The following is a 23,098-nucleotide window of genomic DNA, read 5'->3' on the forward strand; positions in this document are numbered from 1 at the left end:
TTAGTATACTGTATGGAACAATTCATAAAATATATATATATTTTTTTAAAAGCTCTATTGTGTCTAGGCTAAATATTCCCATGTCTTCCAGAACCTGTGTAGTGTATTTACTGTGTAATATATAAGCACCTGCAAGGGGTTAGTAGGTATTTGAGAACAAAATACTAATAACACAGATGATAGTGTCTCTCCTTCCATCTCATACATATAAAGCATAACTTTGTACAGATGTTCTACTCTGAGACAGCTGACATCTGTACAGACCCTGATCACATCTCTGATAAAAAGTACAGACAAGAGTAATCAATCAAGTATATGATTGACAGAAAATGTATCAAGCACTATTTTGTTCAGAACAGATAATCTCACCACAAGGTCCATTAAGTGGCTGTTTTGGAGCTTTTGATCATATAGCATGATCTTCATCAGTGGAGCGTTTGCTCAGTTGTCATGGAATTCTAGTCCATCTTTTTCTGAGCACTCAAAACGAGTTCTTGTAAATGTTGGCTCAAACTTTGAGGTTGAAATGCATCAATGCACCAACAAAGGCAGTGGAGAAGAATGCAAGCTAACAAATGGATGTAAACAATACACAATTTAAATATGTATAATTTGAAAAGGTAGTTTTGCAAATGTTTTACGGAGGAAAAGCATTAACATGCCTCAAGGCTTCTTGATAATCGATTAATTATTCAAAGGTCCAGTGTGTAACGTGTTTAGTTGTTCATTCTCAAAATCTGTGTTGCCTGTTCACAAACGTGTTCTTTTTCATGAATATTTTCCTCCACCATCAATTCCAAGTATTCCTTTTGGCTTGAAATTTTACATTTGCGTTTGCATGAACTGGGGTAGACGCTCCATATTCATGCGCCATCTTGAAATACGTTAGCCAGTAAGGGACATACAGGGCATACGTCATACGTTTTCGCTGTCACATGATAAACTCACAGGTGTTGCTAATGTTATTAATGGGTATCGTAGCTTCTTAAAGTTTAAAGAAGGAAACATGGAGGACCACACGTATTCAAAATCCAAATTACAGGAACAGGAGTCTTCTTCTTCGCCCAGAAAAAAGAAAAAGGAGATATTGAAAAGAGCAAGAGACCGGCATCATCAGAAAAAAAGCGTGAAGGCTAGCTTAGCTGTAATACGTACTTTGAACTGCGTGGCGCGAGAGAGTTGATTGCGAAATATGATCTCAACGCTAGATGAGAGAAATTCCTACACATTGGACCTTTAAGTCATTAAACAATCCTAAATGGCAAACATTAGCTGGTTTCAAATTCTTAAACATTAAAATATGCTGCTTGTTTGTTCTTAAGGTTCAAGGCTCTTTATTTGTCATGTGCTCAACAATAACAGTAGTGATCGTTGGCAATGAAAATCTTAATGTTAACAGATTAACCATTAATGAAAAATGATTTGCAGCCCTTAATGAAAACACTAGTAACAGTTTTATGTTAAGGCAAAGGCACCTCTTCATATGTAATCTGTACATACGGAGGCTTCATTGGCAGATGCCAGTACTCAAAGTTGTAGTAGAAGTAGAAACTCTTGTCCAATACAACCTTTTTATAAGCCTCCAACAGACTTATGGCAAAGTCTATAAAGGACTGGTGTGGTCTAAATGTGTGGTAAAATTGACGGATGTCCACTGCCAGATTCTTCAGAGCAGGCTGTCCAAATATAGCGCTGTCGTTGCCGAGGTAGGTTGGCTCTCCACTGTACAGGTAGATCTTGGTGTAGTTGGTTTGTGATCTGCTGGATAGTTTGGCTCCGAGCTCAGTCAGTTTCCTGTACGTGCGGTGGACAAACTGGGAGCAGTCATAAGACTCGAACCACACTGTGGCATTGGGGCTGGGGTCTGAGCGAACTGTCCACGTCTCATAGTAGATCCCGGTCTCATTGTCGTCCTGGACCCACTGAGCCATGTCATTGAACTGGCTCCCTGGACAAAGAAAAAAAGAAGAAGCAGGAAGTCCAACAAAGGGAGGGTGTACAATTATTTTACCAAAGGGGCTTGAATAGTTTAACAAAATGTTTTAATCATGTTGACATTTCATACAGTAGTTTTCTACATCTATGCAGTTTATTTCTGGCTCAAGAGAGGTGTTGTAGTCATTCCCAGAACGCTACACTATACACCATACTTTGACTTTTTTCGACATACTATATTATGACTTTTTTAACGACATACTTTACTATGACTTTTTTCGACATACGATACTATGACTTTTCTATCACTTTTTACGACATGCTAAACTATGACTTTTAGGACATACTATACTATGACTTTTTATTACTTTTCTCAACATACTTTTATACAACATTACTTTTTTCCGACATACTATATGACTTTTTTCAACATAATATACTTTTACTTTTTTCCGACATACTATATGACTTTTTTCAACATACTATACTATTACTTTTTTTCCGACATACTATTCTATGACTTTTTTCAACATAATATACTTTTACTTTTTTCAACATACTATACTGATTATTGTCCATTAAACTCTCTCATCAAGATATCTGAATGAACTGTATTCGGCTTGGGTGAGAGTCATTTACAGCCTTGTCTGACACATCTCAGCTAGCTTATCACCTTTTTCTGCCTACTGTGGTAGTATTCATATTCTTCTTTTGGCTTCTATGATCAAAGATATATAAGATTACACATGTGGAGTTTTACCTGTGAGTTCTCCTATTTTCTCCAAGGTGCCGTTTTGTGACCAGTGTAAGTCATCGATGCCTTCGAAGAAGCAGGCAGCTCCCTGGTTGCACCAGAAAGGCGTGTACACCTCGGGCCTGATGTGAGGGAAGGTGCAGTTACCAAGCTGAAACAGCTCATACCACTCCATGGTGTAGTTTGCCCCCGTATCTGAACTGCTGAACCCAATGGCATCATGCATGATATGCTGTGAACCAAACAGAAACATTACATTGGCTCTCCGCTTGTGGGTAGACATTTGAAAAAAAAAAAAAAAAAAAGTTCTCATACAGTGACATATTTTTTTATTTTAATTGTTTAGATTTTTTGAAGTATAATCAAAACTACCACAAAAAAAAATAGTAGACAGTAAAAATGTACAGAGTCCAACTTTCAAGGGGTCCAAAATAAACTATAAGTGAACAGAAAGCTTATGCATCTACAACAGCATCACCATGTTGTTTGATGCATTTCTACAGACTCTGAAAACCCAAACACTGACCTCAATGTTGCGATGTAGAAAGAAATATCAGTAACATGAAAACAAGACGATTCATGTACTTACAATTTTCCCCAGCAAATCTCCATACTTGAATTCCCACACAGGTGTTTGCAGTCGATAAACGGAGATGACATCGCTGTCTCTCATGTAAGGAATCCTTCCATCCCGGTCCCCAGTGGGACAGAACGGGTAGAGAGCCTCACAGTAGGAGTCCACATCAGGGCGACGATCAAACCGCCTGTTGATGTCGGTTATTGATGCATTAATTCATTTTCATTTATATATTTTTTTTTTTTTTTTTTTTTTTTTTTTTTCGGGGGGTTTTTTTTTTTTTTTTTTTATAATATCATGTATTTATTTATTATATAATAATTTATTTTTATTTTATTTTTTTTTAAATATTTTTTTTATTTAAATTAATAATCTGAATCTGGAAAGTAACTAGCAATTAAAGTTACCAAAGAAATGTAATATAGTAGAATCTGCCTCTCAGATGTAGTGGAGTAGAAGTAAGTAGCATAAAATGTAAGTACTCAGGTAAACTACAAGTACCTCACATTTTTTTAACTAAAGTACAGTACTTGAGTAAATTTAAGTTACCACTTTCCACCTCTGATCAAATCAAACCTTGTTGTATCACACATACCTTAAATTATATTTATCACGTACACATACAGGGGGATGCTCCAAAGTCCAACGTTTTTAAAGTCATGTGGACGCACCACATGTAACTTGGTAAACTGGCTTCAAATCTGCTAAAATCCGACACCGAATAACAAACAATCGTATTTTAAGACTTAGTCAATCGGAAGTTGGCTCATAAACTTTACCGTTTAAACTTCCTCTGAACAGATGCTTTATTTTCTAGCTAGCTGTCTCATGACTTTACTGCTACAGAGCAGTCCCAGCAGAAGAAGATACCAGAAGTCTTCATACCTGTATGGAACGGGCCACTGCTGCCGTCCATTACTCCTGAACTGAGCAACAACTTGGAGAAACAGGAGCAGGTTTAAACACAGAACAGCCTCTGTGTGAGTCATGGTAAAAAACGCAAAAGAAATCAGACAAAACAATGAAGAAGTTACGATGATAGCGTTCCCATGATCTATATGATCCTTCCCCTTATAACGAACTTCCTCATTACTGGTCACATGGTTTTGTTGATGAAAAGAAATCACATGACAGTAGTTATTCTCGTGAAAGTAACGTTGTACAAAATCTGGAAATAGATCAAATTAAATAAATACAATTATTAATTCGTGGGAATAAATTAATAAATGTGGATATGATATGATATAATAAGGAAAATAATTATTAATATAGAAAGAAATATAGAAAGAAATATAATTAATAATGAGAATATAGATAAATAAAAAACAGCATTTATTTTCCTCAAAGTTAGTATTTATTTATCTAATCTTTTTTTTTCAAGATTTTTTTGGGGGCTTTTCCCTTTATTTTAAGGTGACAGTAGATAGACAGGAAAGGGATGGGGTACGACACGCAGCAAAGGGCCGCAGGTTGGACTCGAACCTGGGCCGCTGCAAAGGACTCAGCCTGGGCGCACGCTCTTTCACTGGGTGAGCTAGTCAGTGGCCCTATTTATCTATTCTTAATTATCTATCATGCTGATTTACCGGTATTTACTTATTTAATTGTTGTGCTACTTTTGGGCCCCGATAACTATAGCAACTGAAAATAAAAATAAGAATCTACATTTAAAATATTTGGTTTTACAAATGATGTCCTTGGAAAAAAATAAATTGAAGTTCAGAGGAAACATAAAATAATATAAAGATGAAATACTCCAGCTGCATAGTATTCATGGCTCTTACGTAATACATCCATGGGCAGCAGTGCTCAGGTTTAGACACAAGATGGCGCTGAAGCACCTAGAAACGGCCGGTTAGTGCAGAAGAATAAGAAGTAGAAGAAGGGGGCGTCCTCTCCGCTGACTGACAGTCCGCCATGCTCACCCTGCTGCACCACTGTAGTCGTAACTTCTTGACATTCAGCACAATTCAGACAGTTAATAGAAGTTACTACACGACACAGATGGGTAAGCGCGTGGCTGTGGTGTTGGCAGGCTGCGGAGTTTATGATGGCAGTGAGATCCACGAGGCCTCCGCTGTTTTGGTCCACCTGAGCAGAGGAGGTGCAAGTGTAAGTTTGTTAAGTCAGCTTTGATCTGCAAGTGTTGCTGTATATTGTGTAGTTACATACATACATACATACATACATACATACATACATACATACATACATACATACATACATACATACATACATACATGCATACATACATACATACATACATACATGCATACATACATACATACATACATACATACATACATACATACATACATACATACATAACCTTAGTAGTCTATCAGAGGCCTATAATATGGCCTGATACAGTGTAACACATGTGGTAGATTTGCTCTTTACATTGTTTTAATTGTGTGTGTGTGTGTGTGTGTGTGTGTGTGTGTGTGTGTGTGTGTGTGTGTGTGTGTGTGTGTGTGTGTGTGTGTGTGTGTGTGTGAGTGAGACAATAGAAGGTTGAATACACTGCTGCAGACTTTGGGGTCTGGTCAGATAGGCCAAATTGCCATCCACATTGTTTGATGCACTCTAACTCTGGTAAACTAAGTTACACATATTGCGCATGACTTTTAAATGATAGGTTCACTTTTTTGATACTAACATATGAGTTATTGGTCACTGGAAGTGTTTCTCCTCAGTAACTGGTCATTCTGGCTGTAAAGAGCTCCCTTCTTAACATGATTCCAGTGATGGGATGACAAAATCCGCAGTCCTTGTTACATGGAAAAAAAGTAATGAGGCTAGACAAATTAAGTGGGTATCTTTCAGTTACCAGTTTAAGTTCTTTTTAGTATGAAATTACTTCTCTGTGTTACTATCCTTCTGCCACAGCTCGGAAAGGAAACATAAGGAGAGAGTTTATTGTAAACCAAATAATAATCAACACTTTTGATAACTGATTTAAATTAGTCATTTATTAAGCACAAATGCTAAATACTCTCTAGTTACAGCTTCCCCAGTGGGCCTGGCTGCTTTTTCAGTTTTATATGATTGTAAATTGAATATCTTTTTTTATATGAAAATTAAATGTTGCAATAGGCTGACATAATGTTCATAAAGTTCAGGACCTTGTGATGGATATTTTCTTATATTTATTCACATTTTGTAGGCTGAAGAATTTATTAGTGATGAATTAGTCCTCACCTTTGCTTCATCCACTGCAGGTAAACATGTTTGCCCCAAACATTGACCAGATGCACGTGGTGAATCACCTGAAAGGCGAACCGTCTGAAGAGAAGAGAAATGTGTTGGTGGAGAGTGCAAGACTGGCCCGTGGAGACATCCAGGACCTGTCTAAACTCAGTGTTAAAGACCATGATGCTGTTATCTTCCCAGGTTTGCTCACTACAACACGATAGCCCGCTGTTTTACAAAGAGGATCCCATTCCTGTGTTCTTGTGACGTGATTTGTTGATTCAGTCTAATACACAGAAAAATGTTTTTGAGGCACTCTTCGCTAGGTTTGATAAAATATTATGTCCATTTTGTTACCATTAATATCCCTAAAACCTTGATCTACCAAGAGTGCTTGAATGACTTGAATAATCAAATTTTTGCAACGTCTCACAGGCGGTTTTGGTGCAGCGAAGAACCTCTGTACGTGGGCCGTGCAAGGGAAGGACTGCTCCGTTAATGACGAGGTTAAGGCAACGCTGCAGGCGTTCCACGGTGAGGGTAAACCCATCGGCCTCTGCTGCATCTCACCTGTCCTGGCTGCCAAGGTGTTTCCTGGCTGTGAGGTCACCGTCGGTATCGAGAAGGATGACAAGTGAGTCCAGCTTGCATGAGCACCCCAAATGTCGTAAACGGGAACTCCACTGATTTGACACATCGTTTGTCTTAATTGCATTTGGCTGTATTTCCATTTCTGTGTAAATACATTGAGAGCAACAAAAAGCCTTGTATGTGTACACTTTAAAGGTGCCCTGCCATACAAAACCGTTTTTACTTGCATTTTTTTGAAACATGTTAGGTCCATATGTGTTTGTGTTATGTTGTGAATGTGAAAATGAACTGCTACCTCCTTTGTCAGCTCTAGCCACTGAAAAGAAATAAGCAGAGAAATCAGGCCAATTACAAAACCTTGTCAGTCTGACATCATGTTGCTCTGGGCTGGGTAAAGGATTCTGACAGCCAGGTTCTCATTGGCTAGCTGTTAGCCAATCAGATTCAAACAGCAATCTTTATTTTCACGCTTGTCTTGTACAGCCCAAGAGCATGCCACATGTCTTTTCACTACATATGTTGTTTGTGTATGTAACAAATAAACCTATAGATCCTTATAAGCAGCTTAACATTGTGTGGTGCCTCTTTTATCTTTCTCAGGTATCCCGACACTACTGACACCGCAGCGGCCATCAACCAGTTGGGCTGCAAGCACGTGAGTAAGAGCGTCAGCGAGAGCCACGTGGACGAGAAGAACAAGCTGGTCACCACCTCTGCGTTCATGTGCAAAGCTCCAATACATGAGATATTTGATGGAATCGGAGCGATGGTGCAGGATGTGTTGAAACTTGCTTAAGTGTACTAGAAAGATGGCGGAAACGGAAAGAAAAGAATGGGGTGCTGTTGTTTAAGAGAGCTTAATAGTTGCCGCCTGCTGAACTGAGATAGAATGATGTTACAGTAACTCTTCGATTTAAAAACGCTTCCATATACTCTTAAAATATACATGTTTGTAATAGTAATGTGTACTACATGGTCTGATTTATTTTGCCAAAATCTCCATTTGACTAAATCTTATTGGATTACATTCTAATACAGTGGATCCGTATGATGTTGGCAATGCTAATCACGTTTTAGAAAATCAACAGCAACTATTGTACAAAAAAAATGCAATAAAATGAAACTGTTCACGTTTTTAGTTCACTTTATTTCTTACTTCATGGAAGAAAAAGATGAATATAAAATATTTACATTATGATTCTTGTGGAAAAGTTTAAAATGACTTCACACTGATATATAACACTCCTTGCACTGGCTTCACCAAACCTGAATAATCACAAACTCCTTGTGCTGTATAACTGCTCATGTTGACTACTTGTCATTCTCAGATATGAACCCAAGATTGAGCATTCTCTCACTCTCTCGATGTTTCCTGTCACATCAATCACACCCTCTACTCCCTCTGTGCACAACACTGAAGAAGCATTAACACTGAACTTCTCCACCAGGTCCTTCTGACTCAGTGGCTTCCTCCAGTGGCCATAAAAGGTATCACATCTGGCTACATATCTCTGCCCCTGATCTGTCTCCATCTCAACCTCACAGTACATCTTGTCAAAGCTGGGTAGGTTATCTTTAGGGGTCTCCACCTCGACTTTGGACAAGAGCTCCTTCAGAGCAGGCCGGTTAATCTGAGCTTCACTGAAGGAAGACACTGTTACTTTGTTATCCAGCAGGGCGCAAGAGGCGTTGAACTGAAATGAGTGCCTGGCTTGGTGCTCTGTGGCAGGGAAGGGACAGTCAACGTACTTGGATGGAGGCACTCGAAGTGTGACGTGCCTGATCTGGCTGAGGTCAAAGTTCCTGACGGAGTTTTCAAGCTTTGCGCGGGCTGCCAGCGCTGCATCCACAACCCAGTGCATCCCCAGGTGAGCAGGGATGCGCTTGAAGGCCACATCCTGATCTTCCAGAATCCATTTAAAGTCACTAGAAGCGGAAACTGCCATTGCTGAAGGACTGTAGTCTTTGTAGTAAACCCCAAACCCGCAGTTCACATCCAGGATGGCTGGATTCCCCTCCAGTCCCCTCTGGGCCAGCTGTGCGGCCTCCAGGCCTCTCCGAGCAGCATTTCCAATATGGAGAGGTTTGGTTTGCGTGGCAGCGTTGGCCAAAGGAGCCCCAGCAGAGGAGGCTGCGATAGCCAGAGCATTAGTACACTGCGCAGGGGACAGACCCAGGAGCTTAGCTGAGGCTGCAGCGCTACCCATCACCCCAACAACACTGGGGGGGTGGAATCTGAGAGTGTTGGAAAAGATGACCAAAACATTAGGATCTATTTGAATTTAATAATGAATTGATTAAGATAAAAGCTGATGATTAGAGCTAAATATTACATAGTCGATTCGTCGATAAGTTGACAAATAATTGTCAGAGTAATTGATAGTGAAAATAACCATACAGCCCTATCTGATACTTCTGGTATAAAAAAAAAAAAAAGTATTCTTCATGAAAACTTTAGACAGCGTGGTGTATGGATTAACAAGGTGGGGGAGAGTTTCTGAAAAGAGAGTTCTCTATTGAATACCATTTTTCAATGCTGTGAGTACCAAAAACTAAAATCCATTCACCACCTCCATCACTAAAACCATAAATAAACCTAAAACTATCTGCATGGCTAGACACCACTAGAGGTAGGTGTTGTACTTTTAGTGATTTGGGTGAATTAACCATTTAAAACCTCAATTAGTCAAATATTTCCAGTGGACAGCAGACTCAAACAGTCTGATGTCGGTTCATGTTATTAAATATCTCACCTCTCAGGGATGTTGTAGGCCTCTCTGGAGAACCTCATGAGTCTGCCCTGCACCTCAATACCAACATTGAAGGCCAGCAGCAGGTCTAGACCCGAGGGCTGGCTGGGCAGTGTCTCTGCGAGGGCCAGCAGGGCAGGTAGCACCGCTCCTGAGGGATGAGTAGCAGGGTGCCAAGTGTCATCAAAGTCCATGGAGTGAACCTGTTACAAAAGAATGTGTTACAACAGATAATCGGCGCTCAAAACTGCCATACCATGTTTATGTTTTCTATATATAATATGATGCATTTATTTGACTGTGCTTACCGCGATGCCATTGACAAATGCAGCGTAATGAGGAGGAAGAGTTATCTCTGATTTACCCCAAACACTGCTGCTCTCGTGAGACGTGAACAACTGCAATCAGACAATAATATGAGGATAAGTGTGCAATTAAATATGGATGTAACTGAGCTCAGTAGCGACGTTCCTAATTTCCAACAAACAAAATTATGAACAAATAGCAGCATGAAAGGGATTATATCAACTAATTGGCCTATTAAGGAAGCCCGGAAAGCAGACTAATAATGTCAACATCTCATCCAAAAGGAAATTAATCACAGTGCACAATAGTTCAATTATTATATTTGTCAGCTGTATTTGACAATCCGTAGCTTAGTATTCTATTTTCCGATCAATAAAGACAGCTTCTGATGAGACCAAATAAGGACAGATTTGATGATGAACACAGGTTGACACTAATAAAAACAGAATTATAGTATACAAAGGGTTGACAGATATAACTAATAAATATTTAGATTGTAATTATATACCATATTTCTTTTTAGCAGGTAAACAGTATTATACCTCTACTTCAGTTAAGCAGTTTATTGTACCTGGCTGTATGCTAGAGCCTTGTTAAACACAGCTGTCCTGGTTCCTAACAGCCCAACACCCAGGGTGTCCAGCATCATCCTTTTGCTCCTGTTAATCACACCATCTGTCAGCTGGGTGGTGTTGAGGGCATGGATAGCAGCTCCAAAGCTCTCTGTAATACCCTGGAAAGGTGAAACAGGGCCAGTCAGATGCAAAACCTCCCCAGAGAGAGAACAGTCGTTGAGGACCTATTCCGGCTAAAGAAGTTAAAATATGCTGCATCTAACCCAAAAACACTCCCAAAAGGTGCCGGAATTTAATCTCATACAGTGAAACGCTTAAAATATGTAAAAGAAAAAACAGCAATACCTTGCGCAGCATTGTTGTAGCTCAACAATGTCTTCAAGTGACAAAACACCTAAGTGCAGCTGCATTTTATAGGTGGTGACACCATCTGAAGATTGGTCTTCCAAATTTCCAAAGTGGGTAAAACACACCATAATGAGAAGTAGGAACTTTCACAATGACTGGACGTTGTCTTGGATTTTTCTTTTTTTTTTTGGTATTGGCAAATCTCATAATTAAAATAAAAATCATCACTTTGGTATTGGCATATCTCCTCATAATTAAAATAAAAATCATCACAGTGAACCCATGCTGTATTTTTGCCGTGAGAATATAAAAGTGGTACAATGACTTTATTTAGGGTCAAATAACTGATTTGGGCAGAGAAAAATATCGTCTGTCTTTCACAACCAGATTTGAGATGACAGACGGGTGGAAATTCAGCTCTCTGCAACGGGAAGTTTTGAACAGGGAAATGAATCCCCACCAGCACTCAGACAAGCACATGACAAGCTGATGTGTAATTTCAAACAGCTGGGGACATAATAATTACATGCAGAATGGCACCTTTCATTGAGTTATATTATTATAAAACTTTTCTGTATTATAAAAAAATTCTGTTTTTCATCACTAACAATTTTCATGTTGTAGTTTTTCAATGTGGAGCCAATTTTAGACACTACTAGCGGGTCTATTAGTAGTACAGTGCTGCATCATGTCATATACGCAAATGTTTTTCTAAAGTGATTAGTAACCATAAGTGTCAAATAAATTAAGTGGAGTAAAAGGTACAATATTTCCCTCTGAAATGTAGCGGAGTAGAATAATAAAGTTACAGCCCTTGAGTAAATGTACTTAGTTGCATCCTGCCGCTGCAAACCTTTTTAGTCTGACGTAAACCCACATTCCTATCAGATGAACTCAAGTAGCCCTACATCGACACCACCTGTCATGTTCAAATATGCTTTTATGAATTGATTATGAACTGGATGTTATTTAATACTAAAAGTATGTATTGTAACAATAATATTTTTTTCCCTCCATACAATTGAAAACAATGTTTTGTTGGTTGGTTTGGTCAAGTTTGCATTCATACTACCACCACTTGATGTGACAAATGCTGGACGTTCATCATCGTTTACTCTAAATGAACTATTTGAACTGTTTTTCATCACTTCAACAATTTCAATAATTTATCCATTACTTACTTCTTCTCTGCTCGCGTGCTGCTAACTAGTTTGCACTGTAAACGGCAACATGTGGTGACAGTTGTGACTAGTTTATGGGCAGTTATTGTAAATGTACGAAGGATCACCATCACACCAATTTGTAATCCTACGTGGCTGTTTAATTTCCTACTTAACACAAAGTGGATTTAAAAAAAAAAATCATATTACAATTACTTACTTTTAGTTGAGCTAATTAGTCAAGCTTTACATGTCCCCTGGCAACTACACGAGTACACCCTGTGGTACAAGTGGCTATTGGGAATCACTGCTCTCTAATTGCAGAAGTAGTATTTATTGATTCTTCTTCACTATCCATGTCAAATTTAGTGGAAAATCAGGGCTTCCAAGAATACAGATGCCTTTTGTTTTTGTGATTTTTTTCCCTTCTAATTTATGTGCATCAGAAGCTTCAGTAAATATTGTCATTATGCTTCCTGTCCAGTGGTCTTTGTGTTGATTTGATTTTGGCCTTTAATTCCTTCAAGCCCACTCATAAAACGTGTGTGCCATTCCCATTGTTTTACTTTTACATTTCTTCCCTTTAGCCAACTGAACACGTTATCAAGGTATATTAAATATGTAGTGAAACACAATGATAAACCAAATACATGTGCAGTACGTCCATCACTTAAATGGAGATACAGTAATTCACTGGATAGCAGAGATGGTGTGTCTGTGTATAATATGTAATAATCACAGTGTGGGGACATAATGACTGATATGTGTATTGTATAAAAATTGTAAAAAAAAACTTCTTTTTTTTTTCCCCACTTTTTTTCCCCATTTTTCAAGAATCATTATCTGTTCACACAGTCACATAATGAGAACCTATCTTCACCAAAAGGTTATAGGTTAAGTGAAGGCAAAGGTGAGGTTAGGGGTTAGGCATGTAGTGGTTATGTTTTGTCTTAAGTAAGTCTTCAGGAAATGAATATCATGCATCAGTTGATGCAATTTCTTAGCCATAAAAGAGTTTGTCTGAGTGAGTGTTTCTGCTTTTGTACGTACCAATTTGAATGTTAAACCTTGATAGTAGTATTTTTGCAAGGCCTGACTTCTCCAAAGGGCTGTTTGAGGGTTAAGGCTGCATTTCCATTAGATTTGCATTGGGTGTCACTCTTTCCCTATTTTCCAACCATTTCTTGATTTCAAAGCTGTAATAACTAAGGCCAAGTGATTTGTAAGAAATAACATCATTTATTTAATTAATTAAATAATCATCAGAAGATGTGATACATTTAGCCTATATTTATGTCAGACAGGGCAGGGAAAAACAAATGACATTATAAGATGTGGGTGCTTGCTTTAAGTGATCCTCTCTCTCTCTCTCTCTCTCTCTCTCTCTCTCTCTCACACACACACACACACACACACACACACACACACACACACACACAGATAGAGCTGCACGTGCATTGACACACGGGGCCACTTGCTTATATTTTGACAAGACAGTCATGTTATAGTTAAATGTTAATTTTACAGTCTACCCCCATCACGCACGCGCACCCACGCACGTGGTGAGCCCAGGCTTCATAAACAAGTCGCTGCCACTTAGTTGGTCAGTGTTTCCACTGATCCCACATCAGTGCAGAGGCTCAGAGAAGATGGCACTGGCCGACACAGAGCGCGGAGTGTCCAACTGCGGCGACTCGGGTTCCCCGTTTTCAGAGATTATTGAGCTGAATGTCGGCGGACAGGTTTATGTTACCAGACATACAACTCTCATCGCCGTCCCAGACTCGCTGCTGTGGAACATGTTCAGCAAGAAGTCACCCAAGGAGTTGGCGAGAGACAGCAAAGGGCGCTTCTTCTTGGACAGGGACGGGTTCTTGTTCCGCTACATCCTAGATTATCTCCGAGACCTGAACTTGGTCCTACCGGACTACTTCCCCGAGAAAAGTCGCCTGCAGAGGGAGGCTGACTTTTTCCAGCTGCGGGACCTTGCCAAACGCCTCAGCCCCCGGGTGAGTAAGGACAATTCAATCAGCGAGGAGATCAGCCAGAGTGACACGGAGGAAGGTGCGCAGCAGTGCGGCTCCTCCGGCGGTATAGAGACTTTACGCGCCATGTCGGTCAGCGGGGCCATGCGCTCCCCATCCCTGGACTCCAGAAAGTCGGGCTATATCACAGTAGGATACCGCGGATCGTACACCATTGGCAGAGACATCCAAACCGATGCCAAATTCAGGAGAGTGGCGCGCATCACGGTTTGCGGGAAGACTGCCCTGGCCAAAGAAGTGTTTGGGGACACACTGAATGAGAGCAGAGACCCGGACAGGCCCCCGGAGAGATACACATCCCGGTACTATCTCAAGTATAATTTTCTAGAGCAGGCATTTGACAAGCTGACAGAGGTGGGCTTCCACATGGTGGCCTGCAGCTCCACAGGCACCTGCGCATACACCAGTAATGATCCAAACGAGGACAAAATCTGGACAAGCTACACTGAATATGTCTTCTGTCGGGATTAACTAACAGTAAACATGTCGAGTTGATGTAAATAGACATGTCATAATCTAGAGGGGAATGTCTTTAAATATAATTGCATTTGCTGTGTTGAATGGTAACTTTGGTCAAGAGCCAGTGACTGCAAAATACTGCTCCATTATTCTAATTAACCAGAGACACCAAATGCCTCTAGATAGATTCTACACAAATTAGTGGAAATGGAATTTAGATGTTTAAAGTGAGCAGAGCATCGTTTGAGTTGGCGCACCCATCAAAAGCCCCATTTTGTGGAAAACACCAACAAAATGCCATCATCTCCACCTCATAGAACTGCATATCAATGTTTCAGTCATATCTGACTCAGTGCTGCGTGAATTGAGCGGCATCCAAGAACAGACAAGCAGCAATTAGAATTCAGTGTCATTGTAACTTGATCGTATGTTTGGCCAATTTTTTTTATTATCTAAGAGGCTCTTATACATAGCAGTTATATCACTGACATGATTGTAAGTGTATGTGCTTGCTTGGTATAGCTGTATTTGTTAAACCTGTTCAGATGAAATAAAATCTTATACTCAGCTATTCTCAGCCCCTTTGCCAATCATCTTATCTTTTTCTCAACATCTGCACAAAGTGTACAGAATAACAACATACTGGCATTCATCTCCCTCCAACCTTTTCGACTTTACTCAGTGGAGAAACAAAGGGTCAGCCAAAGTGTGATGCCCTGCCCAGGAATGTCAGCCGATCATGGCACTGAAGCTGCCAGCTCAACAAAATTGGTTACAGTTTTACTTACAAAACTCTGACCACGAATTTTCCTTGGCTCTGACTTAATCTATCACATGGTATCTATTTCCTCTTCAACTTCGCCCTGTTATTAAATCACACAAGCAGATAACCTTCACATCTCATGATCCGTGTCCACCTATTCATTTTGTCACACAAATTCGGCTGCATGCCGTGTGGATGCAAATAGGGCAGCTGCGCACACATGATGTCATTATCATTTCAAGTGTAAATAATGAAAGGGTCCAGCTGCACACAAATAGGAAGGTCCAGTCTGCCAGGGAGAATGAATGGAGAGTGGGCTGGTGCACCTCAGCTGTAAGAGCAGGATTATGCATAGTGTACAGCCAGCCCTGGATTATGTGTTTCATTCAAACAGACATGAAATAAATGGCCTTACATTTAGAGCCATGGGTGAGACAAAACACCAGGGGCTTATAGACCTGCCAGAGGCAGTGATGTAACCCCTGTTGGGGTCCGGGGACATCCTCTCAGAGTGAACATCTTTGGGTTCATGTGCTAAATACATCAGTCTGGTTCAATTTGGCCTTAAAAAGGGGGAACTGTTCTGTTTGGAGAGGAACAAAATATATAGATAAAATATATAACATATCTCTGGGATAGTGATCTGTTAGGGATCACTGTGGATACATAAACAACTCAACATAGGTTTGCTGTAACTATATTATCTAGATAGGTCTTTTTCAGTGAAGACAATTTTGACACGTGGGAAACTGTTTGGGAAAAATTCAATGATGGCTGAAATCTATTGAGCTGCCTCAGTTTCAGGGTCCTGGTATTGTGCATGTTAGCTCACTGTCACACTGTCAAACTGTCATGGCTTACTAAGACAGTTAAATTGTACAGAGCCATTATTAATGTTATTACAGTAGTAACACCTGTGCTTTCCCTACAATGAATTCCAAAAAGGGTGAGCTTCTACTCCATAAAAATACATTCAAATTAAGTGTGAAGATAAGTTTGTCTCCCTTGACATGTACATTAACAATAAGTCAACAAGTAAATACAAAATGGACACGATAGAGCTTTGAGTCTAGAAATATAGTCCAATTATAGCCAAGGGAAATCACTGTACATTTTGGCTAGAGCAAGCCTTTCTGAAAATGTTCATTTAAAAATAATAAATGGATGTACAGAGAAAAGAAATCCAGATCAATTAGTACAGACATGTGTTTTGCAATGTAATTTTTTAATGTACTGATACTTGCTTAATACTAGTCTGGATTTCCTGATACCCATCTCGAGTCAAGCGAGAGATGTTGGGGGAAGCATTCTTTATTTGAAGACCTTAATTGGCTTGATCATTTTCTTCATTATTTTAACAAAGGTCTACATTTACTGGTGGCTTCTCACAAAAACACGTGTCAGTCTAAATGACGCAGGTTTACTGTACATAATCCAAATGGATGACACACCGCAGAAGTAGCAGCTGCAGTAACTGTCATGATTCTTCACAGACATTTGCAGTAATATTAACTGTGATAGACTCAAAAGTATCTGTATCTGTAAATCAATAACCAAGATATTGTCTAAGTGCCCACATACAGTATATGTTAATTATTCTTTGTCAAATTGGTGTTTTTTTCAACAAGGTGATCTTTTGCTTTAAAGATCCTTGAAAACAAATTATTCTCAGACAGCTAAGACAATGATGCCTCATAGAATAGGTTTAATGTATTTTAAATTAGTTGATACATGTAGTGATCTTGAGATTTAAATTTGAATAACCATCATGCCAAACCTTGCACGGTCCAGTTCTCTCCAGACTTTGATAATATTAAAATTTGATAAGAGGCCCAAGAGCTTATATTAAATCTCTATGATGTTTTATTTTTTTGTAAATGTAGAAGAAGAAAAAACACGATCATTTTTATAATAATTACACTGTACCAGCTTTCATTGGGCCAAATCCAGGGAAATACCCTAGATCGTACACCAGTCTGTCACAGATATCAGCCGACAAACAATAACTGACTCTGACCCACATTTACACTCAGTACAGTATGAGTGTCTCCACACACTCAACATTTGCATGTCTCTGGACTGTGGGAGGAAACTCACTCAAACATGTGCAGAAAAGGCAGTAATTTATTGCTGAACAAAATCATTCAAGCTGCTGAAACACATGCAGATGCAATCCCGTTGTGCACTTGTAGAAATGAATACAGCCGGTTTAGTGAGAGCAGGACTGCATACCTCCCCCAGGGACGCTTATCATCTGTAATTTGAATTAAATGATAAGAAACCACAAATGAGTCCATTCGGATATAGAGACATTTTGTTTTGATGGCCTTCACTGTAATGTGATTTATATGTATCTTTACATTTCAGTAACGCTTCATTTAGGCTAGACTTCAATCTACTTTTTTTGGGTTTAGTCACAGACATGTATGTGCTAGTCACACTATCTGACTGTAATTTGAATATAATTTCTGATTGACTTGCCACCATTTGTTTTGAGAAGTACTGTTTGACGAATACAAAGAGCGGAAAAATAGAAAGAAAACAGAACAGAACAACCGATATGATTCTAGCTGGTATTGAATTGTGAGAAGTAATGAGAACTGTTATAACAATATGCATCACACAGTAGGATATAGTAAACACGAACGAGTGACTGACAATTACTTAAAATTCCCATGCCTCTGCAACCTTTCAGTAAAATGGAAATGCAATAAATGGGTTGTCAGGTTTTTCAGTGCGAGTGATGACGGGATAACAAAGAACAAAAGAAGGAAGCTGTGAGACAAAGTGAGTCGAGGACTGGAGGAAATAATAAGATTGAGAGAAAAAAAATACTTTTGATTGTCCACCATTGTGACTGTTCTTTCCTCATGTGCTCATCACTTATTGTAATGTTTCTCTCTTTTATCCCTCTAATGTGCACATGCTCCATGTCGAGCTCCCTGACATGAACCTCAGCAGATCAGGACTGTTTGAATTCCACGCATGGGTCCAGGATGGGTTTCAGCATATTTTAGATCAAAGTCGCTTTCATTAGCACATCACAACAGTAACTCCAGACCAAAGGCTTCATTATTATTCCAATGAAATTCTAAGTCAGAAATACATTTTAAACCTGACTTCACAACAGGGGATATGCACCAGTCAGTCCTCATGTGAGGGTAGTTCCTGCTATTATGTGAAAGCATAACATCATAGTGTTTCATGGTAAAAAGGCTCATGGTGTTAACCAGAGCCCAGGAGCAACAAGAAAATCTATCAGTGAGGGTGGTATAAGAGGATCTACCAAAAAGATTGTCCATTTAGTTTTAACCACAATTTTCTTTTACAAAAAAATTATATTTGTAATAAAAGAGCATTGACATCTTATTACAAAACTAATTAATCATCACCCACTGTACCTTTATCCCTCACATTGCAGTTACACCATATACACCCGATCAAGTTACGACACCCTGCAAATGGCATGCTGTGTACCTTATAAAAATTAACTGACGTCTAACAGTATGTGACTAAAGATGCATTTTATGCTCAAATAATATATTATACATGTGCAGGCCTTTAAGGGGACCTAAATTAAGAATTATAATTAATGTTATTTCCATGTTCTAGTAAAGTTCAATCAATATTTGTGAACATAAGCTACTTTCTCTAAAAGCCAGAAACCAGAAAAGTAAGTCTCAAACTTGTGATGTCATCAAGTATAAAGTCTGGACCTGCTCCATAGACAGATGGGAGACTGATTTTGTGGAACCACAGAATGTTTTTTTTTTTAGCTTCATTCTATTGTAGTGTAGTTCTGAAACAGAAAATGTACCCATTTACTCTATTTTTGATTTGGGAAAGAGTTGTTCATATTTAATAATATTTTTGGAATGTCTTAGACAATAGGAATAACATGTATGAATTTTGAAAATGGGCATAGTTTACCTTAAATGTAGGCTGAAGTAGCCCAAATATGAATATGATATAACTGTGGTATGTGGCCTGCACTCATAAATAATTTCATTATTTTGGCTGAGTTAAGTTTCACTGGCCCTGATGTTCAGCCCTAGTTATTGTGGTATCACAACATCAGATAGCAGCACCATTTTCTGTAGTCGCCAAATCACTGTTTTTGGCAAATTAATGTACAGTACAGGCCAAAAGTTTGGACACACCTTCTCATTCAATGCGTTTCCTTTATTTTCATGACTATTTACATTGTAGATTCTCACTGAAGGCATCAAAACTATGAATGAACACATATGGAATTATGTACTTAATAAAAAAGTGTGAAATAACTGAAAACATGTCTTATATTCTAGTTTCTTCAAAGTAGCCACCCTTTGCTCTGATTACTGCTTTGCACACTCTTGGCATTCTCTTGATGAGCTTCAAGAGGTAGTTACCTGAAATGGTTTTCCAACAAACCATCTCGATTGGGTTCAGGTCCGGTGACTGCGGAGGCCAGGTCATCTGGCGCAGCACTCCATCACTCTCCTTCTTGGTCAAATAGCCCTTCCACAGCCTGGAGGTGTGTTTGGGGTCATTGTCCTGTTGAAAAATAAATGATGGTCCAACTAAACGCAAACCGGATGGGATGGCATGTCGCTGCAGGATGCTGTGGTAGCCATGCTGGTTCAGTATGCCTTCAATTTTGAATAAATCCCCAACAGTGTCACCAGCAAAGCACCCCCACACCATCACACCTCCTCCTCCATGCTTCACGGTGGGAACCAGGCATGTAGAATCCATCCGTTCACCTATTCTGCGTCGCACAAAGACACGGCGGTTGGAACAAAAGATCTCAAATTTGGACTCATCAGACCAAAGCACATATTTCCACTGGTCTAATGTCCATTCCTTGTGTTTCTTGGCCCAAACAAATCTCTTCTGCTTGTTTCCTCTCCTTAGCAGTGGTTTCCTAGCAGCTACTTGACCATGAAGGCCTGATTCGCGCAGTCTCCTCTTAACAGTTGTTCTAGAGATGTGTCTGCTGCTAGAACTCTGTGTGGCATTCATCTGGTCTCTAATCTGAGCTGCTGTTAACTTGTGATTTCTGAGGCTGGTGACTCAGATGAGTTTATCCTCAGCAGCAGAGGTGACCCTGGGGCGGTCCTCATGTGAGCCAGTTTCGTTGTAGCGCTTGATGGTTTTTGCGACTGCACTTGGGGACACATTCAAAGTTTTCGCAATTTTCCGGACTGACTGACCTTCATTTGTTAAAGTAATGATGGCCACTCGTTTCTCTTTACTTAGCTGATTGGTTATTGCCATAATATGAATTCTAACAGTTGTCCAATAGGGCTGTCGGCTGTGTATCAACCTGACTTCAACACAATTGATGGTCCCAACCCCATGAATAAGGGAAAAGATTCCACTAATTAACCCTGACAAGGCACACCTGTGAAGTGAAAACCATTTCAGGTGACTACCTCATGAAGCTCATTGAGAGAACACCAAGGGTTTGCAGCGCTATCAAAAAAGCAAAGGGTGGCTACTTTGAGGAATCTAAAATATAAGACTGTGTTTTATAACAAAAATAAATGTTTTCAGTTATTTCACACTTTTTTGTTAAGTACATAATTCCATATGTGTTCATTCATAGTTTTGATGCCTTCAGTGAGAATCTACAATGTAAATAGTCAAGAAAATAAAGAAAACGCATTGAATGAGAAGGTGTGGCCAAACTTTTGGCCTGTACTGTAGTCTAATAAAAACAGGTTGATGGACTTATGAATGGATCATAAAAAGGTAAAGAAGAACCAAGTAAGAATGTAATGGAGATACAACCTCAGCTTCAGTTGAACATACAATAACTGCAAAGAGAGGGCACAAAAGAAAATGTTCTTACACAACAACACTGAAGAAATTAATGCTGTTCTTTGGCATGAATAGGAGCTTTCTCACTATCATGAGAATAACAGCAGCAATAACAACAATAATATCACCGGAAATATTATATCAGTGAAAGCAATCATTATTTATCTGGTCCAGACTTGAGGGACACTTCAGCCAAAGAACGCAAAGGGGCAGCAGCTTGAGCCACTGTAGCCACTATGTGTGCATGTGCACTGCATTCAGTGAAAGACCTAAATTACAGAGACGAAATATCACACATGAAATGAGAAAGAAAAACACTATGTCCTGCTGAGCCTTTAGTGTGATGTCACTGCGGATATTGTTTTACCACACCAGTAACATCAATCTGAACACATCTGAAATACGGCAAATAATGTCGCTGAGAGTGCATTCCATGTTCTTGAGAGTTACATTTTCTAATGTGCATTGCAAGCTTACTTTAGACTTCTGCTTGATGATCGCAAATGTCACCATTTGTGATCAGCAGCTTCCAGACTAATGCAATGTGCCTTGATCACCTGAGCTACAGCAAGCTGAGATGCTGCTCTATCCATTCATGTGGCCATTAAACCTCCCACCTTTAATGCCAGCTGAGTTCTTTCCAAAATTACAGTCATCAAATATAAAATGCCCTTTCCACAGCTGCTTTATATACTGTGGCAACTCTTCTCACATGGAGGCCTTTCATTTGAATGTTCTCCGCATTCCCAGTGTTATTGCAAATCAGATGTCCTTTTTAAGCAAGCAAGAGATTTTCTATCTGCTTGATGCTCTGCAGAGTTTTAATTTGTGTGTGTCTGTACATAACTGTAGATACTCTTTTCTTTTTCATGGGGAAGCATCATATGTTGTTTTTCTCTGTTTTGGGAACAACAAAAAGTGCTTACATGTTGGACAACATACTTTCAATGATTTATATATGTCATATAATATAATGTAAGACATGTTTCTTCTTCTCTCAGCAAATCTGGGAGTTTGTAGAAGTTGTCTGAGTCACCCTATGAGAGTAGAATTAGTCCACAATGACAGGGTTACGTCTGCACGAATGTGGTTCCCATTCAAGTGGTATTTACATAAATTCAGAGGATTTGGTTTTGGTAGCCATCGCTGTAGTTTCAGGTTTTCCACATCTGGCTTGGTTTTGAGAATAAGCCAGTCTGTGTTTAGAAGAGAGAATTACAGGGTGCAGTAGCAAAAATGGTAAAAGGGTTCTGATGCTTACGTCTGAGTTTAGAAAGAGGCTTGATTAATGTATTGATGTATTACTCTGGACAGAGGTGGGAAGCAGAATCAAGTGGAGGTCTGGGGATAACTGCAGCAACAGCTCTATATGAGACATGGTAATTACTATACTACCAGGTAAAACGGTTTTTACCTTTTTAACAGATTCACTCAAATGTACTTTTAACAATACTCTGGGCCAAATTAAAGAATAGCTGTACTTGTGCAAAACATGTCAGGAATAATGTAAATTATAGGCTTGTGCATAAACCCCAGCATCTTGGGATTTCCTTACAGTCTCCTCTTTAGCCATTAAAGTTGCCTTGCTAAACAGCATTCACAGTGCACCACGGACTTACGTAAGTGAACGTAATATATATATATATATATATATATATATATATATATATATATATATATATATATACACACACAGTACTTACAGTACCATAAAGTATATATCTCAATCATCAGTAACGAGTTGGCAGAATTGGACCAGCAATTCCAAGGGCCTGCATCCATACAGTGTAGTACTGTCAATACTGTAAATAATCTTAAAAGTGGTACATGGGACCATA

General features: G+C 39.3%; 4 protein-coding genes across 4 annotated transcripts; 2 read left to right on the top strand and 2 right to left on the bottom strand.

The window, feature by feature from the left end:
* Window positions 1-1,317: 1,317 nt before the first annotated feature.
* Window positions 1,318-4,366, bottom strand: cln5 (CLN5 intracellular trafficking protein). The gene is made up of 4 exons (XM_039817902.1): window positions 4,152-4,366; window positions 3,279-3,453; window positions 2,696-2,921; window positions 1,318-1,948 (listed from the first exon to the last, which is right to left on the bottom strand). Exons 1-4 carry the CDS (start codon window positions 4,253-4,255, stop codon window positions 1,461-1,463), a joined length of 993 nt encoding a protein of 330 aa, XP_039673836.1. The 5' UTR covers window positions 4,256-4,366; the 3' UTR covers window positions 1,318-1,460.
* A 758-nt stretch (window positions 4,367-5,124) lies between these two features.
* Window positions 5,125-8,183, top strand: zgc:162944 (uncharacterized protein LOC569993 homolog). Its single transcript, XM_039817904.1, has 4 exons — window positions 5,125-5,378; window positions 6,488-6,659; window positions 6,894-7,092; window positions 7,650-8,183. The coding sequence occupies exons 1-4, from the start codon at window positions 5,184-5,186 to the stop codon at window positions 7,843-7,845; spliced, it is 762 nt and encodes a 253-aa protein (XP_039673838.1). The 5' UTR covers window positions 5,125-5,183; the 3' UTR covers window positions 7,846-8,183.
* Window positions 8,184-8,296: 113 nt separating this feature from the next.
* Window positions 8,297-11,119, bottom strand: acod1 (aconitate decarboxylase 1). Its single transcript, XM_039817903.1, has 5 exons — window positions 11,026-11,119; window positions 10,677-10,838; window positions 10,108-10,197; window positions 9,803-10,002; window positions 8,297-9,284 (listed from the first exon to the last, which is right to left on the bottom strand). Exons 1-5 carry the CDS (start codon window positions 11,035-11,037, stop codon window positions 8,324-8,326), a joined length of 1,425 nt encoding a protein of 474 aa, XP_039673837.1. The 5' UTR covers window positions 11,038-11,119; the 3' UTR covers window positions 8,297-8,323.
* A 2,650-nt stretch (window positions 11,120-13,769) lies between these two features.
* Window positions 13,770-15,269, top strand: kctd12.1 (potassium channel tetramerisation domain containing 12.1). Its single transcript, XM_039817088.1, has one exon. It carries the CDS (start codon window positions 13,838-13,840, stop codon window positions 14,702-14,704), a length of 867 nt encoding a protein of 288 aa, XP_039673022.1. The 5' UTR covers window positions 13,770-13,837; the 3' UTR covers window positions 14,705-15,269.
* The last annotated feature ends 7,829 nt before the right edge of the window (window positions 15,270-23,098 follow it).

Source organism: Perca fluviatilis, chromosome 12 (genome assembly GCF_010015445.1).
Source record: "Perca fluviatilis chromosome 12, GENO_Pfluv_1.0, whole genome shotgun sequence".
NCBI lineage: Eukaryota > Metazoa > Chordata > Actinopteri > Perciformes > Percidae > Perca > Perca fluviatilis.

Excerpts from the sequence above, each read along its gene's own strand:
- cln5 (XM_039817902.1), bottom strand. The coding sequence starts at position 4,255 with ATGACTCACACAGAGGCTGTTCTGTGTTTAAACCTGCTCCTGTTTCTC. Across the intron at positions 3,454-4,151 it reads CAGTGGCCCGTTCCATACAG|GCGGTTTGATCGTCGCCCTG; the intron begins GTATGAAGACTT and ends CGACATCAACAG. Across the intron at positions 2,922-3,278 it reads GAGATTTGCTGGGGAAAATT|CATATCATGCATGATGCCAT; the intron begins GTAAGTACATGA and ends TTTGGTTCACAG.
- zgc:162944 (XM_039817904.1), top strand. The coding sequence starts at position 5,184 with ATGCTCACCCTGCTGCACCACTGTAGTCGTAACTTCTTGACATTCAGC. Across the intron at positions 5,379-6,487 it reads TGAGCAGAGGAGGTGCAAGT|GTAAACATGTTTGCCCCAAA; the intron begins GTAAGTTTGTTA and ends CATCCACTGCAG. Across the intron at positions 6,660-6,893 it reads TGATGCTGTTATCTTCCCAG|GCGGTTTTGGTGCAGCGAAG; the intron begins GTTTGCTCACTA and ends AACGTCTCACAG.
- acod1 (XM_039817903.1), bottom strand. Across the intron at positions 10,198-10,676 it reads AGGCTCTAGCATACAGCCAG|TTGTTCACGTCTCACGAGAG; the intron begins GTACAATAAACT and ends GTCTGATTGCAG. Across the intron at positions 9,285-9,802 it reads GCCTACAACATCCCTGAGAG|ATTCCACCCCCCCAGTGTTG; the intron begins GTGAGATATTTA and ends CAACACTCTCAG.
- kctd12.1 (XM_039817088.1), top strand. The coding sequence starts at position 13,838 with ATGGCACTGGCCGACACAGAGCGCGGAGTGTCCAACTGCGGCGACTCG.